Genomic DNA, 16,330 nt, shown 5'->3' with positions numbered 1-16,330 from the left:
CAGAAAAAATCTTAGGGAATGATACTATACTGTCTCTCCCAATAACTGGCAACAAGATTACAAAGAAAGGCCAGAAGGCTTAATCCTTGGCCAATCTTTTTTGACTATCTACAGACAAAGAATGAAAAAAGCAGTCCCAGAAAGAGACTGTTCCCAGAACTCTGCTATTTTCTACATTTCTTCAATAACACAGACAATCTGTTAACTACTGAGTTTCTAACTGCAAAGCTATAATCTTATGTTTATGTCTTAGTGGAAAATGCCTGAACACAAGAGATTCAAATGAACTTAAATGCAGTAATTGTCAACAATGTATGATCAAATCTGTGACATTCACTATCCCTCAGCATAGTGTCCAGTATCTTTCTCCGCTTTAGTATCCTACACTACGTTGTATGTTGTATGTTACATCTTAAAATTGCAATTAAACAACTGAAAGGAAAGGAGTTCATTTTATTGCAGTACTAAACTGCAGCAAGCTTCTTTATAGAATTTTATTACTGACTTCGAGTAATATGTTTTAACAAGAATACAAATTGTGCTAAGGGGACATGCATAAAGAGACTTCTATGGGTGATTGGTTCTACAGAAGCATTGTGAGAAAGGATGAGCTCTGTTGCCTGTGTGATTTTCCCAAACTCAGGAGCCTGCTGCAATTTGGGAAGAACTGTTGCTCTTCTTTTAGACAAAGGAAGTTCCTCACTAAACCACATTTTGTTGGAAAGATGGTACTTTAGAGATGGTTCAGCAGCCATCTAGTCCAACTCATACCCCCCAAAAATCTTCCATTATGATATGCCCAAGAAACAGTCAGCTATAGTCTTAGGTTTTGGAGCCTATTAGCTATTCTACTCTTGCATAGCACTAATTGTTAGGAAGCTTTTCTTCCAAACTGCTTCTTGCTAACTTCCATCCAATACTGCTATTTTTTTCTTTTTTTTTTTGTTTTGTTTTGTTTTTTACTCTAGGGTCAAATAGAATAAGTCTAACATCTCTTCCAATGGACAGTTTTTCATATAATTAAGACAGATCTCATTCCCTACCCCCACCACCCACCAGCTAGCTATCCTCTCCAGGAACCATCCCTAGTTCCTTCAAATGTTTTTCGTATTGCAGACTCCAAGCCCTTCACAACCCAGGCTGTCCTCTTCTTGACACTCCATATATTCACTTAAAGAAAAAGTCAAGCTGTACAATAAGAAATAATGAACTCAATGATTTTAGAAAAACATGGAAAGACTTACATGAAATAATGAAGAGTGAAATGAGCAGAACCAAGAGAACATTGTATACAGTAACAATATTGTTTTAAGAACAATTTTCAGCAACCAAGTCATTTTGAATATTATAAATACCCAAATTAACTACAAAGGACCTATGAAGGAAGATGCTATCTATATCCAAAGAACTAATATAAGTATGTATAGTATGGATTTACATATATATACATTTTTGTGTCTAGTGGGAGCCATCTCTAAGATGGAGATAGGGGCTGGGGAGGGAGAGGAAAAAAGCTACATGAAAACTTTATTATATATTTAAAAGGAAAAGCAAGTTGTACATAATAGATTTGCAGTTATATTAGCAAAAAAAAAAATAAAGTCAAGCTGAAAACTACCAATCTATGCTGAAAAGTACTTAAATGTGGATTCAATAGGTGGAAGGAGTGGAGAAAGAAGCCTATATACTTCAGGTTTATTAGAAAAAAAAAAAGAGGGCTTGACTATGCTGTGTTCTACTTCTATTTAATGAAGCTAGTTACATTCAAATTAAAGAAAGCAAGGACCATTTTCATAGGATGGAAACTGGGGCTATGAATGCTCTCATAGGCTGCTGAAATTAAGAAGGGCACCAAGCAACAAATCAATAGTTGCTATTTTGGGGCTTCTTAAATTTTAATTGCTTTTGGCTGTTGGAAGGAACCCGGGCATAACTGCACTGTAGAGGAATAAATGGTGCTGCTCTGCATATTAAAATACCAAGAATAATTCAAGATGTTTATATTGCTTCTCATAGGAAAGCCTCCATGCAATAAAAAAACATGTTCATATAAAATGTAAAATGTATTCTGAACATTATTTAAGTAAAAAGCAAATTTATTCCTGTCACCAGGACTAGGGATGCAGTTCACTGATAGAATGTAAAGATCCTCTTCCTTCCATTTATTCACAAAAATGTGCCATACTCAACTGCAACGTGGAAAAACAGACTACATCATTCCAACCCTTCACGATGCCTCCCTCACAGAATCATCAAATTTTAGATCTTCTCCTACATCTTTACATGTCTACCAGAAGACTGCTACCTGGATCTTCCCCCATATCTGAATAAAGAGATGAGTTTGAGAGGCAATACAGTAACATGCCAAAAGCATTTCCAAAAACGGTTCATTTCTCCATATGTCCTCAAGATGACCGTCTCAACAACTGTTCATGTGAATATTTCAATGACAACCAGACATGCTCAATTATACTTCAAATGTTAAAACACCATGGCTTAAGACAAACATAAGGCTACTTAGGAAGCAACCAAAAGGTTTGGTTTTTTTTAGCAACATCTGTAAGTCAGGTTAAAAAAAAAAAGTTTTTCAATTCAATGCCGAGGGCAGAAGTTTCCCAAAAACCTAGCCTATCTGGCATTAGAAAATTCTATACTTTCAATGTTTTAGAAATGTAAGTGATCTTTTATGGTGTCAGTCTCAGAGAGGCCACTACAGACCAGGAAAGAGATTTATTAGTGTGATGGCCCAAAGGAAATGAGCTCCTAGGGATGGTACATTAGCATATGTCACAAATTGCAAATGTTTTAAAAAAAACTATGTTCTTTTTAACTCCGTTGGACCAAAACCACTGTGTGATTGGATAGAGTTAGTCACAAATCAATATAATTCTTTGCAAATAAGTTTCTCTCTTTTGTATACACATGAATATAGAACATTTATGCTACTAAATGCTGTCTAGTTCTATCTCTGTGCACATTCAAGGCCAGTTTCTTCCAGAAAAGCACATGCAACTCATTAACACTGCATAACAACAAATTCCTTCCTGAAAAACTGCAGCATCAGCTCTGACTAAAGTAATGACAAACAAAATCAGACCCTGTTCAAGAAGCAAGCCTAAACAGACTACTCAAATCAAAAACTTTGTTAAGAAATGATTCACAATTATATCCTTCAATGTCTTAGAATTATTCTTTTTAAAAGATACATTTATTTGCTACCTTATTACATGATAAGGTAATTTGTTTAAAATTCAACTTTTTCTAGAGTTTCTAGAGAAATCATTTAGACTCTTACCAAAACCCACAGAAGTGGACAAAAGTAAAGTGGACAAACTTTCAGTAGAGAATTATGTGGGAGAAATTACTTTGGTAGTGGCATGGTGCAGTGCAGGGGTCACTAGCTCTGACATCAGAGGATGGTGGATTCAAATTTCACCTCTGATACTTACTACCCATGTAACTAACTTTGGGCAAATCACTTAACCTTCCTGAGACTGTTTCCTCATCTGTAAAATGAGGAGGTTGGATTCAATGCTCTCACAAGTCTCTCTTAATTCTAATATGATGATCCTGTGACACTACTGGAGAAGAAGATATTCCAAATGTCTGTTTTCCAGATGCATACCCCTTTGTTGCACAAACATTTTATTTATTTATTTACTTCCATTTCTGATAGAAATTCTTGTAAAGTGCATATTTAATAAAGCTTACCCTCTTCTGGGTTTTGTTCAATAGAGAGCACTGACCACCATCTCCCTCTTTCCTACTAGCTGTCTTTATTAGGAACAGTATTATGCTACTCAGTAACACTTGTGAGAACCCCAAAGAATATCTGCCCCGCCCCCTCCCCCAGCAATGCTTTCAGAGCTGTGTTTCTTTTTAGCTGTTCTGTCTCTTCTCTGCCAGTTGTGACTTTTCATTGCTGTCACTCTGGCTGACTGACACTTCTCATCCCATCCCACTCCCACTCCCTGAAATTTTATTTCCTTTCTAATCTGCTATTGAGAATCTAAAGTCTAAAATACATCACCAAGTTTATTAGAACTGTCATCTAAAATATGGACAAATAGGCTTTAAAGAATGGCCTTTAAGAGGCTCTGAATAAAATACATAAATGTTGCACAAATCTGACAATGGCTTTGGCTGCTCAGAGACCCTCATTTCTAGTATCAGAGTCCTGAGTTTCCCCTCTCTGGTCTATTTCTTCATACTTAAAAAATTCCAAAACTCCTTTTAAAACATCCAATAAAGTCCCTAAGAAAAAAAGACAGCCTCCAAATTCAAACTATTTCAGGAGGGCCTGAATTTACTGGCATCCGGACACTTGTTAGAACCTAAAGAACACGATCCCGAATCAGGAGTTCTACACATTCAAAACTGACGAGCAAAGAAGCCATTAGCTATGTGGTCCAGGGCAAATCACTTCCTCTCTTTGGGTCTCAATTCTCATATTTATAGGAAATGGGAGACCTGGTCTATACACTTGCCATTCTCTTATTCCAAATGTTTTTATTGTATAACTGGCATTAACTTTTTCTTTTTAAATAGGTAAGAGACCTCCCTCTGCTGGGCATATATATAACTGCTTCTCAAGACTAAAATGAACTCCACTGCAAATGACACATTAAGAAGAAAAATATACTTTACTAAAACCAAAGATAGACATAACAAGAAAATATATCTTGAACCATTCATCTTTACTCCCTCTTACTGTATCTTCTTTGCTTCCCTTTGTATACCTGCACAATTCTAGGATCTTTTCCAAAAAGGGCAAAGATGTCAGGGTATTGAAAGGCTTATTAGAGTTCATTGAAAAATCAGTGTAGCCCAAAAAGCCAAAAAGCGTATCCTAATTATTCCTCCAAAGGGGAAGTCTGCTATCTTGGATTAAGAGTCTCATTGCACAGCAAACAATTGCGTACAGACTCACTGTGAATGAATCACTGCTGACAGTCACCTAATAACTGGAACTTCACTCAGAGTTTTTGACACAGAAGTTGGTTTCCCTAATGCTGTTTCTGTGGAAGCTCTGTATCCTCAGGTGCCCCGCTATACTTGCTCGCAAGAATTGCTTACACTAGCTACTTTGCTTGATGCCTGGGCTTCTGATGTTCGTGGAGTCTGTTTTGGAACCCGGATGGGGATATAAATATTTGAAGCACTGTGCTCTTTAAGATATTCTCCCCCTTTTTCTTCATAGTCTTTCCGGGTTATCCAGCCTTCCTCACGATTCATATGTTCTAGGGCCCAATCTCGAGCTCCATACCAGGCATCCAATACAGGATTAGAAGCAACCTGGACCTAAAATAGAAAAACATTCAATGTGGAAACTCTATTAATTAGGATTCCATCAATTTGGAGTCTATGACACAGGAAGTTCCATAATAATACAACTTATTACACATAACCAGATAGATCACAAATAATGTCCCATGAAATGTAACAACTACAGTCAAATCTTGATTTAAAAAAGAAAAAATAATCTCTCTCCCTCTCTCTCTCTCTATACATACATACATACATACATACACACACACACACCTTACATCATAAAAGGAGTATACTTCTGGAATCAATTTGGAACAGATCTGAGGTGAAATTTACCTTAGCAAACTCCAAGCACATTAATGGAGCAAAATAATGAATAAGTAAAGCTCATGCTTAGAGTACTTATGGCAGCAGTTCTCAAACTTTGTGGTCTCAGGACTCCTTTACACTCTCAAAAATGACTGATGACTTTTTGCTTATATCTATCAATCTTACATCTATCAATATTATATATAATATTGATATATCTATAAATATTAACCATATTATAAATTGAAACTGTTAAAATTTTAAAATGTTAATTTACTTAAAAATAACAATAAACACATTACATTTTAACACAAAACATACTTTATGAAAAATAATTGTTTTCCAAAACAAAAAAAAATTTAGCAAGAAGAGAGGCATCATTTTACATATATATGCAAATCTCTTTCATGTCTGGCTTAATTATAAGATAGCTGGATTCTCATATCTGCTTCTGCATTCAATCTGTTGGGATACATTATTTTGGTTGACATATATTAAGAAAATTCAGCTTATAGACATGTAGCTGGAAAAGGGAAGAGTATTTTAATAGGCAAAAATCATGTTAGCATTATTATGCAAATAGTTCTAACTTCATACACCCCTCAAAGGCTTTTGTGGATCCTCGTAGGACCATACTTTGAGAAATGTTAACTAGGGAATAAAATTTTAAATACAGGAATACACAATTTGCCATCCCATCAACCCCATATCCCATACAGCTCAGTATTCTGCTTAGTAGTGTCATCACACATTTGCATATAAAAAATATCCCAAATGAGTGAAAAATCTGAGAAGATTTGTATGAAATGATGCAGAGTGAAGTAATAGAACCAGGAGTACAACTGATACTATAACATCAACACTAATAAATGAAAAATTCTAACATACTTAAGAACTCTGATCAACACCAACATCAACCACAGGATGAATGATGACTGCCTCCCTCAAGACAGAGAGTATAATAAGCAGGATAAGACACACATTTTTGGATGTGGCCAATGTAAGAATTTGTTTTGCTTGATTATATTTATTTGAAATCAGGGTTTTGTATTTTTTCTCTCTCTCAAACTAGGAATGAGGAGTGGAAGGAGAAAAAATGTTTGAGAATTGCAAAATTGTAACTTTAAAAAAAAAGAATAGCCCATGACATGCCAGATGAACCTCACTTTCTTTTTTTTTGATAGGGTTATTATTACATTGATAATTCAGGGATATGCTACAGATAAAGCTGACCCAGCATTTCAGCAATATATTTGACAAGGTCTACCATGTTATGGATACAGTGGAGAGATGCAAGTTAAACAATATTGCAATTAAGTGAATTCATCTGAAAAATAGGGATAATAATACTAGCACCGATTTCACAGGATTGCCGTGAAAATCAATATAACCTATAAAGAGCTTTGCAGGCCTTAACTTGCTATACAATGCAAGAGAGAGAGAAAGAGGGACAGAGAGAGAGAGAGACAGAGAGAGAGAGAAGAAGAGAAGAAAGGAGGAAGGACAAGAAAGAAGGGAAGGGGAGAGAGAGAAGGGGGGAGAGAGACAGAGAGAGACAGTGAGACAGAGAAAGAAAGAGAGACAGAGAGAGAGAGAAAGAGACAGAGAGAGAGCTGGAATGTTTTCACAGAAAGAGAAGGTACCTGTGGCCCTGTGCCTACATAACTTTTCTTGAGTTACTTCTCTTCAAGGTGCTGATATAAAGTTAGGACCAATGAAAAATGGGGAAAGTGTCAAAACGAAAGGCAATGATATATACCTAACATCCAATTGTCTAGAGTTTAAGGGTTTGGGTGTTGTTTTTTAAAAAAATTATTATAAAGACAGATATATATACTAATGATGACACCAGACTAAGAATCAGTGTATCTGGATTCTAGTACTAGTTCTGATTTCACAAGACAGACACAAGAGAAAACCTAAACGTAGTCAGTCCCAGTTAAGCCTCCCAGCTTTACTAGGCTGATCTCCCTCCCTGCCTATTTCTTCTTTCAACCTGAATTTCAGACCCACCATTCCCAGCTGCCCAAGTTCAGCCAAGGTCTTGATAATGGTGGCTATAGAAAAGGAAGGCAGAGATAAATTAGGCATGAGTGAAAATTGCTGGGTATGAAATAACTTTTAAAAATCCATTTGTGAAAAAAAAAAAGAAAAGAAAAAAAATTACTTTAGGGGCAGCTAGGTGGAGCAGTGGATAGAGCGCTGGCCCTGAAGTCAGAAGGACCTGAGTTCAAATCCAGCCTCAGACCAACTTGACACTTACTAGCTGTGTGACCCTGGGCAAGTCACTTAACCCCAATTGCCTTAAAAAAAATTTAAAAGAAAAGAAAACAAAACAAAAAAATCCATTTGTGGGGCAGCTAGACGGTGCAATGGGTAAAGTTTCAGCCTTGGAGTCAGGAGGACCTGAGTTCAAATCCGGCCTCAGACACTTGACACTTACTAGCTGTATGACCCTGGGCAAGTCACTTAACCCCAATTATCTCACCAAAAAAAAAAAAAATCCATTTGTAAAGGTTATTTACATATGTACGTACACACACACACATACACACACATATATTTTCCCCCTCAAAATCCTTAAAAGAATACAGCAGTTGAGGTGGTCACTAAGTTTGGCCATTCAGCATTAAAATATAACACAAAGAATGACATACTAGATCAGGAACATAAGAGGGAGAGCAAAAGATTGAAGAGAAAGAAGATTTCAAATAAGATACCAATTGACAAAAACTGTGATGATAATAATACAAATAATACAAAAACTGTAATGATAATAACAGCAATATGTTTACAATAGTGCCTATATACCCATAGGAAAAATTCATCAAGATTTCCAAAAAAGTATAGAGATCCTGAAAATCAAAACCAGTGAGCAGAAATGCAAAGTGCTTCCCCATCATTATATAACTGCAATAATGCAGGCTCAAAAACATATTTTTACCATGTAATCTATACCTGAAAAGAAGATTGGAAGGGTCTTATTTCAAGCAGTTCTTTCTCAATCCTGGATTTCATTCCAGGATACATCACATTTCCACCAGTGAGGAAAACATTTTGGACAAGGGCTTCCTGTATTTCTTTAGGATACCTGAAACCAAAAAGTGTTTTAATTCAGATTTTCAAATACATTTCCTCCTAAACATCTGAATTCAGGATGTTCATACAATGCTAACATATCTGAATGAAAAGTGAAAAATTCTACCATTCATCATTCAGACACTTTGACTAAAACAATTTCAATCAACCAGATATTTTCATCTATCCAGTTGTTTGGCACTATGTAGAGAATGTAAGCTCCTTGAGAACAGGGACCGTTTCATTCTTTGTGTTTGTATCCTGGTGCCTGGCACATAGTAGGCACATGCTTATTGACTGATGAGGCCTTGAATCTGACAGTTAAATCATTTCATTCAATAATATTTGACTGCATACTATGTGTTGGACACTGAATCAATTAATACAATTAGAAAGGGAGGAGTGTTCAGTATTAATGTCATTAGTGTACACTAATGTATAGTGTACTATAGCATTATGTGTCATGAAGTACAATTTAGATAAACTGGACCTCATCCAAGGAGTATTTTGTTATACTGATGTGCCAAAATAACTTCATTATAATACTGTCTCCTATCATGGAGGCTTAGAACAGTGAGGCCTAGTATGCTGGTTTCATATACTTTTTAATATTATACTTTAACACAGAAAAACAATTCAAAGTAGATTTGACTATTCATATTAATAAAGGGGCTTACTAAAGATAGTGTCTAAATCGCCACTAAAGCTTTCCATGTTTTCAATTATCTGGGTTCCCTTCCTCTTTCTTCCAATGCAAGATAACCTTTTTCTAAAACCTTCATATCGCATTTCACATAAATTTTAAAAAGCCATACAAATTATAAGTACACAAAAGATATGAAGAAATTTTTTTAAAATGCTCATACAACAAATCCATCACTGTACAAAAAATATTCTTAATTTTCTGTCAGGTTGCACACATTTCTAGATTCAAACTCCCCTAAACCCTTCATATCTAATTAATGTTTTTCTTCAAACATCAATATTTTCAAAGAACAAGGCCTCTTATAAACATCAAGAATTAAACATCTGAATATCATAACACACATTCCCATACAGTATAAACAGCTAATGTACCTTAATCCACATATCCCTTATTCTTACAATTATACTGGTTCATTGCTAGGTGTTCCTAGACAAAGCACTTGGCTGTATACTTTAAAAATTTCAGAAATATTCTATATTTAAAATAAAATTTCTTTTCTTTTCTTTTTTTTTTTGGATAGGCAATGGGGTTAAGTGACTTGCCCAGGGTTACACAGCTAGTAAGTGTTATGTATCTGAGGGTGGATTTGAACTCAGGTCCTCCTGAATCCAGGGCCAGTGCTCTATCCACTGTGCCACCTAGCTGCCCCTAAAATAAAATTTCAATATAAACTTTAAGGTAAATATGCTCACATCTAAAATCAATGTTTCAACAAAATGTTTAATAAGCTATAACCTGTCAAAATTAAGGGTTTAAAAATTATTATGTAGGAAAAATATTTAATTATAAAGGGCATGAAATTATATGAGCAGTATTTCAGCAGAAAGAGTCTTAGACATGGAACCAGAAGAAATGGATTTCAGTCCTGGCTCTGCTATTTACTACCATACTTTAAACAAATAATAACATCTCTGAACCTCAGTTCCCTCATTTATAAAAATTAGGGGATGAGACGAGATAATCTCAGAGGTTTCCACCAGATCTAAATTTGTGTTCCCATAAATGCTTCAAATTTTTATTGTCATTTCAAACCATTATTCTGTAACCATTCCTTTGTTGTTGTTTAGTTATTTCAGTCATGTCTGAGTCTTCATGATTCCATTTGGGGTTTTCTTGGCAAAGATACTGGAGTGGTTTGCCATTTCCTTCTCCAGCTCATTTTACAGATGAGGAACTGAGGCAAAAGGATTAAGTGACTTCGCCACAGTCACTGTCTCTGATACCACAAGTGTCTGAGGCCAGATTTGAACTCAGGAAGAAGAGTATTCCTGACTCCCTTCACTCTTATCCACTGTGCCACCTAGCTGCCCTGTAATCATTTCTAAAATGTAGTAAATTAATGTTTATTAATGTAATAGATGGAAAATTGAGGCACAGAGAAGTTAGTACCTTACTTAACCTTACAATCAACTGGTAAGTATCCTCAGATAGATTATTAACAATAAATTCTATTTTCAAGTTCCTGCTAATGATTACATCTCCTCTTTTCTTGTACTCTGTGGACATAAACACGATATCTATTAACAAAGAGTGTTTTACTATAAAAGTTTTTCCTCTACCCCCAAAGGAAATGTGAGTTGGCAAGTTAAGGTAAATGATGCTCCTCACATGGTGGAGGAATGGGAGTTCTTATTAATCAAATATTCTGGTCAACAGATTATCACATATGCCAATCATTACTATGCCCTTTCAACCACTTAGAATACAATAAAACGTATTTAATAGTAAAATTCCCCAGAGCCTAATTTGATCATCTTTTGACATTTCCAAAGGCACCTGAAAATCTCTCCAGCAGTGTTTCAAAGTCATCATTCCAACATCACTTCTTACTGCACTGGCAATGCTCAAAAATGCTAGGTAACAAAGGTCTTTGATTGACGTCGTGACAGATACCAGATTTTACCACATTTATCTCTGTTACAGGAAAAGCGCAAATCAGCAATGTAAGGAAAAGAGAGAGCACAAGCAGCTTTGATTTGGTATTTTTCCATCAGTTTCAGGAATAAGGTCAAATTACACCTAGAGTAGAGAGCAGAGAAATAGGGATAGAGGTAGGACAGTCAAATTGAATAGGAGTCAACTTTTCCCAGTATGTTTATTGGTTTCATTTATTTCAAAAGTGTTGTGAATTCCCAGTTTGGCCCCACTAATGCACAAATAAAAGTTTCAAGAGCAAATAGAATTGAGTTTTGTATTACCTGTTGTTTTGAACAACACATAAGAAAAATTACCAAACAAAGAAAATCATTGAAAAAGCCAGGATGAGGTATATTTTCGAAGTTACTCATACTCAGATCTAAGCTTAATCAAATATATCTTAAAATACAGGCCTCTGGTAAATGGGACAGGAAAAGGAAGACAAACAAAAATTGTTACCTCACCTGTCCAAAACATACTGAATCGTTTCTGCTATCCCAGCCTGTTCTTCTCCAATGAGAGAGGGCTGGAAAATGATTTCTGGAGCTCGAATTCTTTCTGTACCAAGAAACAGCTGATGATATTCTGCTAAGTTAAACATGGGCTTTAAAGACAAAATGTTAACAAAGCATGTTATAATAGATTAGAATGGTTCTTTAAAACTTTCTTTAACCATATTTGAAACCCAGTTTCCTTTTCCAACTTTTCTTCATTCAAGAAATACTTTCTATATATCTATTATACACAAGGCTCCCCATGTTCCCCAAGAACAAGAATATTCATAAAAGTTCAAGAAAATGTAAGACTTGAGTTAACTAACCTTTGAAGAAAGTAAGACACATGGGGAACAAGGAATGGTATTTCAGACTGGTAGAAAAAAATGAGTAAAGGTACGACATATGGAAGTGGGAATGATAATGATATATGCTTAGGATGGTTTGGAAGAGGAAAACAACATACAAAAGATAACTGTTGGGAATCTATTATAGCACTATAGTCAAAGAGTGATTAGCTTGAAGGAGGGCAATGACAAGGGAAATGGAAAGGAAAGAATACATACAGCAGACATTTTGAAAGAAGAATCAATAGTAATTATATTCTATGAATCTAAGGAAAGGGAAAAATCAAGCACGATTCTCAAGTTTTGAGCCTGAATGACTGGGAAATGGTGGTGTCACTGACAGAAAGTGGGGAAACTAGGCAGGAAAAAAAAAAGGTTTACTATCATTAATTCATTCAATAAAAATTTGTTAAGCACCTCCAATATGCAATGGACCACACTGGGCATTAAAGGAAACAGAATAGTTTAGAACATGCTGACTGTTAGTTGAGGACAATTTCAGATAGTCTTTGTCTCTTTTTTTTCCTTCAAACTCAGATCTTTCCTGCTAAAATGCCTTATAAACACACAGGTCTGCAATATCAAATAGTTCAAATGACTGCAGTGAAGCAAAGGAAAGTACCTACAAATACAAGTCAAAGTACTAAAAAGTGAGTGTAATACATGCCTATATTGCCTGCTATTGGGGGGCAAAGGCTGGTGGATCACTTGAGCTCAGGAGTTCTGAGCTGCAATGAGCTAAGCAACTGACTGGATGTCCATACTAAGCTTGGCACCAAAATGGTGAGTCCCAAGGCTGGAGGAATGGAGAGGAAACTAGGATGCCTAGGAAGGGCAAGCTGCTCTAGGTCAGAAACAGGTCAGGTCAAAAGTCCTGTGGTAATCAATAGTGGGATTGCATAGTGAGATCATGCTCACGAGTAGCAGAGAGAGGGAGAGGGAAAGGAAAAGGAAAAGGAAGGAAGGAAGGAAGAAAAGAAAGGAAAGAAAGAAAAGGAAGGAAGGGAAGGGAGGGAGGAAGGAAAGAAAAAAAATAACCTAATATGACAACTGCAGTTCTTATGCATTGATCCCATCCATCAAAAAGAGACAAAATGCCATCAAAAAAGCTTTTCATAACTGAGTAGCATCAAAAAAAAAACCCCCCAAAAAACCAAAAAACTGAGTAGCATCTTATACTTCAGAGCCTTTTACTAACCAGGAACACCCACCTCATGCAATTGTAATCAATAAACTTTTGGGTTTACATTCATTCCTGTGCTAGTGCTTGGGAATCTGAGATGAAAAGGTAAGGACTTGTTCAGGCTTGAGCAGGGACCATGACTATTTCAGTCTCAACTTTTAAATTAAGTATCTTGTAATGACAAGTAATTTGGATAAAAATAAAGATTAATACTAATGACCATATTAGTGGTTAGAAAATATTTTTAATCTGGAAACCCCATGTTACAAAGGGCTCAAATTATTTGATACTTTAATGAATCTATAATCTTGTCTATGTGGATACTCCTTCACATGGTATAGATCACAACCCTTCTACTCCTTTTTATTCTATGTGACTTTTTAAGAAAATCATGATGTCTTTTGCTTCTATATCACGGTCACAACTGGATACGTCACTCCAGTCCCAATAAATGAGCCTTGCCTGTAACAAAGATAAACCACCCAACAAAGCGACGAGGTCTGATGGCATGTACAACATTCTACATACACAGTGCTTACAGAAAGGAGGAAGGTGCTTCCTTATCTCTTCTCCAAGGCCAAGACTGGTTTACTACAGTTACTAAGCATACAGCTTTATTTTAGTTTTCTTTTTATTTACATTACCAAGTCATTATGTATATTGTTTTCCTAGTTCTATTTACTTTACTCTGCATCATTTCAAACAAGACTTCTCACATTTCTTTGGAATCCTCATATTTGTTCTTGTTCCAGTGCAACATTTGATTTTATTCATAACCTAAAATCCACCCTGCCATTTTCCAACCACAACGCACTTTGTTTCAGCTTCTTAAAACCTTTTATGCGATTCTTTTGTCTTAAAGGTGGGGGTAGGGATGGTGGAGGGGGACTGTAAGAGGAGAGAAATGGAAGATTAAGTGGGGTCTTTAGATCTCACCATTGTGTGAACACTAATGAAGCCTGTCAGTGCCCTGCTCTCCCTATATGGCTTGTCCATCTATCTTCTTTTATGCCATGTCATGTGTGCAATTCTTCCTTGATAATGCTGCAATACTCTTATACCCACCACGAACCTCTTTCTCCAATGCCCCTTGGGTGACCCATAACTTGAAACTTCCTGCATAAACACTCAGGTCACATTCTCAAAGGATTATGGTTCTCATTTAGAAGGCACAGTAATGTTTTTCAGCTTGAAGTAACCAGGCCCCATTATGATGCACTAGTTTAATGAAAATAGCAGCATCTGGTAGACCTTCTTGTCAATAAGGAATCTTTTCAATTTGGGTTCTGTGCTACATGTCATGACAGTGGCAAATACCTCTGGCAAGCCCTATTATATGCATCACTTGATGTTATAATCAGGGGTCCGAAATTATGTCAGTTGTTACATTTTTTCAAGGATTCCTATATGATTTTACTACATGCACATAAGTCCCCTTGTTAAGAGAGGTTAAGAATAGGTTTTTTTTCTATGAATCAAATGCTTTTTTCTGTCAGCAGATATGTACAACAGTTAAAAAAAAAAAAAAAAGTTTTGTATTCTCTATACCTTTCTGTCAATTGAGTAGCTACAAGGACACAACATGCTACAGAATATCATTTGGCAAAACCTGCCTATCTACTTCCAAACCTTTCATCAAAGATGCTCTTGATGGATGGATAGAGTAAATAGTCTAATACATTTTGCAGAGATGAGAAAGCAAGAATATGAGTCAAAAGTTATTGATATCCTCTTGGTCACTTTGTAGTAAAAAAAAGGCCTGAGATTTTTTCCAAAAATTAGGTATCCTCTCACCTTTCAGATTTCTTGAGATTTGGTGCTTTAACACCATAAAAACTGTGTCACCTCCAATACTTGGTCTAGTCCAGAAGCTCTTTCCATCTCTGTCTTCTTCATTGTCATTTCTACTTCCTCATGCAACACTTCAGGGACGTGACGTCAGAATAAAAATGTGTAAGCTCCACTTCCATTAATGAAGTTTGTTACTAAAATGTTGGCAGAACTTTTCCATTTTTTTATCTGTTTACTGTCATCCAAATCTCATCCTTAAATACTCTCAGCATACTATGGCTTAGTTTGTTTTCCTGCTAAGCTTTCCATAAACTTTTATTTCCTTCCACTGCATCTGTCTGCTTAATGAAGTGACACTACTCAAATCTTTCACCATCCTCGATTGTAAGATTTTATAAATGAGTTTGTATTTTAAACTGCTGGTTACAATATCTCTTCACTTGGCAAAAAGATCAAATGTCTGCTAGCTAAAATGGTTTACAGTCAGCTCTTTTGGTCTCTTTGTTGCGGCAATAAATTTCTATCAATTAAACTTTGTCAGAAAATGGTGACACTCTCTGTCATTCTCTCCTTTCATCCATTTCCAATTTTTTGGCACTAACAATTGGCTCATCTAACCAGATTAGGCTGGAGTTGCCTCAGTTGCAAGGCATACCTTCTTGTTTATATTATCTTTTTATCTGGTATTGATTACAATCTTTGTTCTAGAGTAAATCAATAGTCTGATAGTACATGGACAGCTCATTCAAAAGTGACTACCACATTGGTAACAAGTTATTTCCTGAGTGTTAAACACAATCATTTCATTTTGTGTAATAGCATTTGATGGTCACTATGAGAAGGCTTATCGTGAATCACCATCTTGATTCTCTTCTCAAAAATAAGCACAACACTTCTGCATAGTTTACAAGTCTTTGGCATCTCCCATTTCCTACTCCTGAACCATATTTCCCAACATGTTTTTTACCATCCTCCTCAAGAAGACTACCTATGCACTTAAGTCAATAAATATTAAAGTATATATTTATTTAATTTGAGGAGTTTTATCGAGTTCTTCATAGAATTTTTCTAGTTTCTCATCCTCTGCAAGTTACTGACACATAATTTACACTTATCTTTGTGGCAGTCTCTTTGTAAATGCAAATAATGAAGGGTGTAATAAGAGATGACCACTGTCCTATGAAATATCTGTTGCCTCAGACACACCAACTTAGACAGCTCCTCTATTTGCCTTTCC

General features: G+C 35.8%; 1 protein-coding gene across 1 annotated transcript in view; it reads right to left on the bottom strand.

Moving 5' to 3' along the window:
* Positions 1-4,624: 4,624 nt before the first annotated feature.
* The window catches only part of ACTR5 (actin related protein 5), a 34,856-nt gene continuing 23,150 nt past the window's right edge, over positions 4,625-16,330 (bottom strand). Inside the window, exons 7-9 of the mRNA XM_027867204.1 lie at positions 11,743-11,882; positions 8,536-8,668; positions 4,625-5,301 (exon numbers count right to left, since the gene is read on the bottom strand). Of these exons, the coding sequence (XP_027723005.1) occupies positions 5,050-5,301; positions 8,536-8,668; positions 11,743-11,882 (525 nt within the window). The 3' untranslated portion in view covers positions 4,625-5,049. The remainder of the gene's footprint in view (positions 5,302-8,535; positions 8,669-11,742; positions 11,883-16,330) is intronic.

This window comes from Vombatus ursinus, unplaced genomic scaffold, assembly GCF_900497805.2.
Source record: "Vombatus ursinus unplaced genomic scaffold, bare-nosed wombat genome assembly UNPS02014785.1, whole genome shotgun sequence".
NCBI classification, from domain to species: Eukaryota; Metazoa; Chordata; class Mammalia; order Diprotodontia; family Vombatidae; genus Vombatus; species Vombatus ursinus.
The sequence above is the reverse complement of the archived record's forward strand: the minus strand, read 5'-3'. Positions and strand labels throughout refer to the sequence as shown.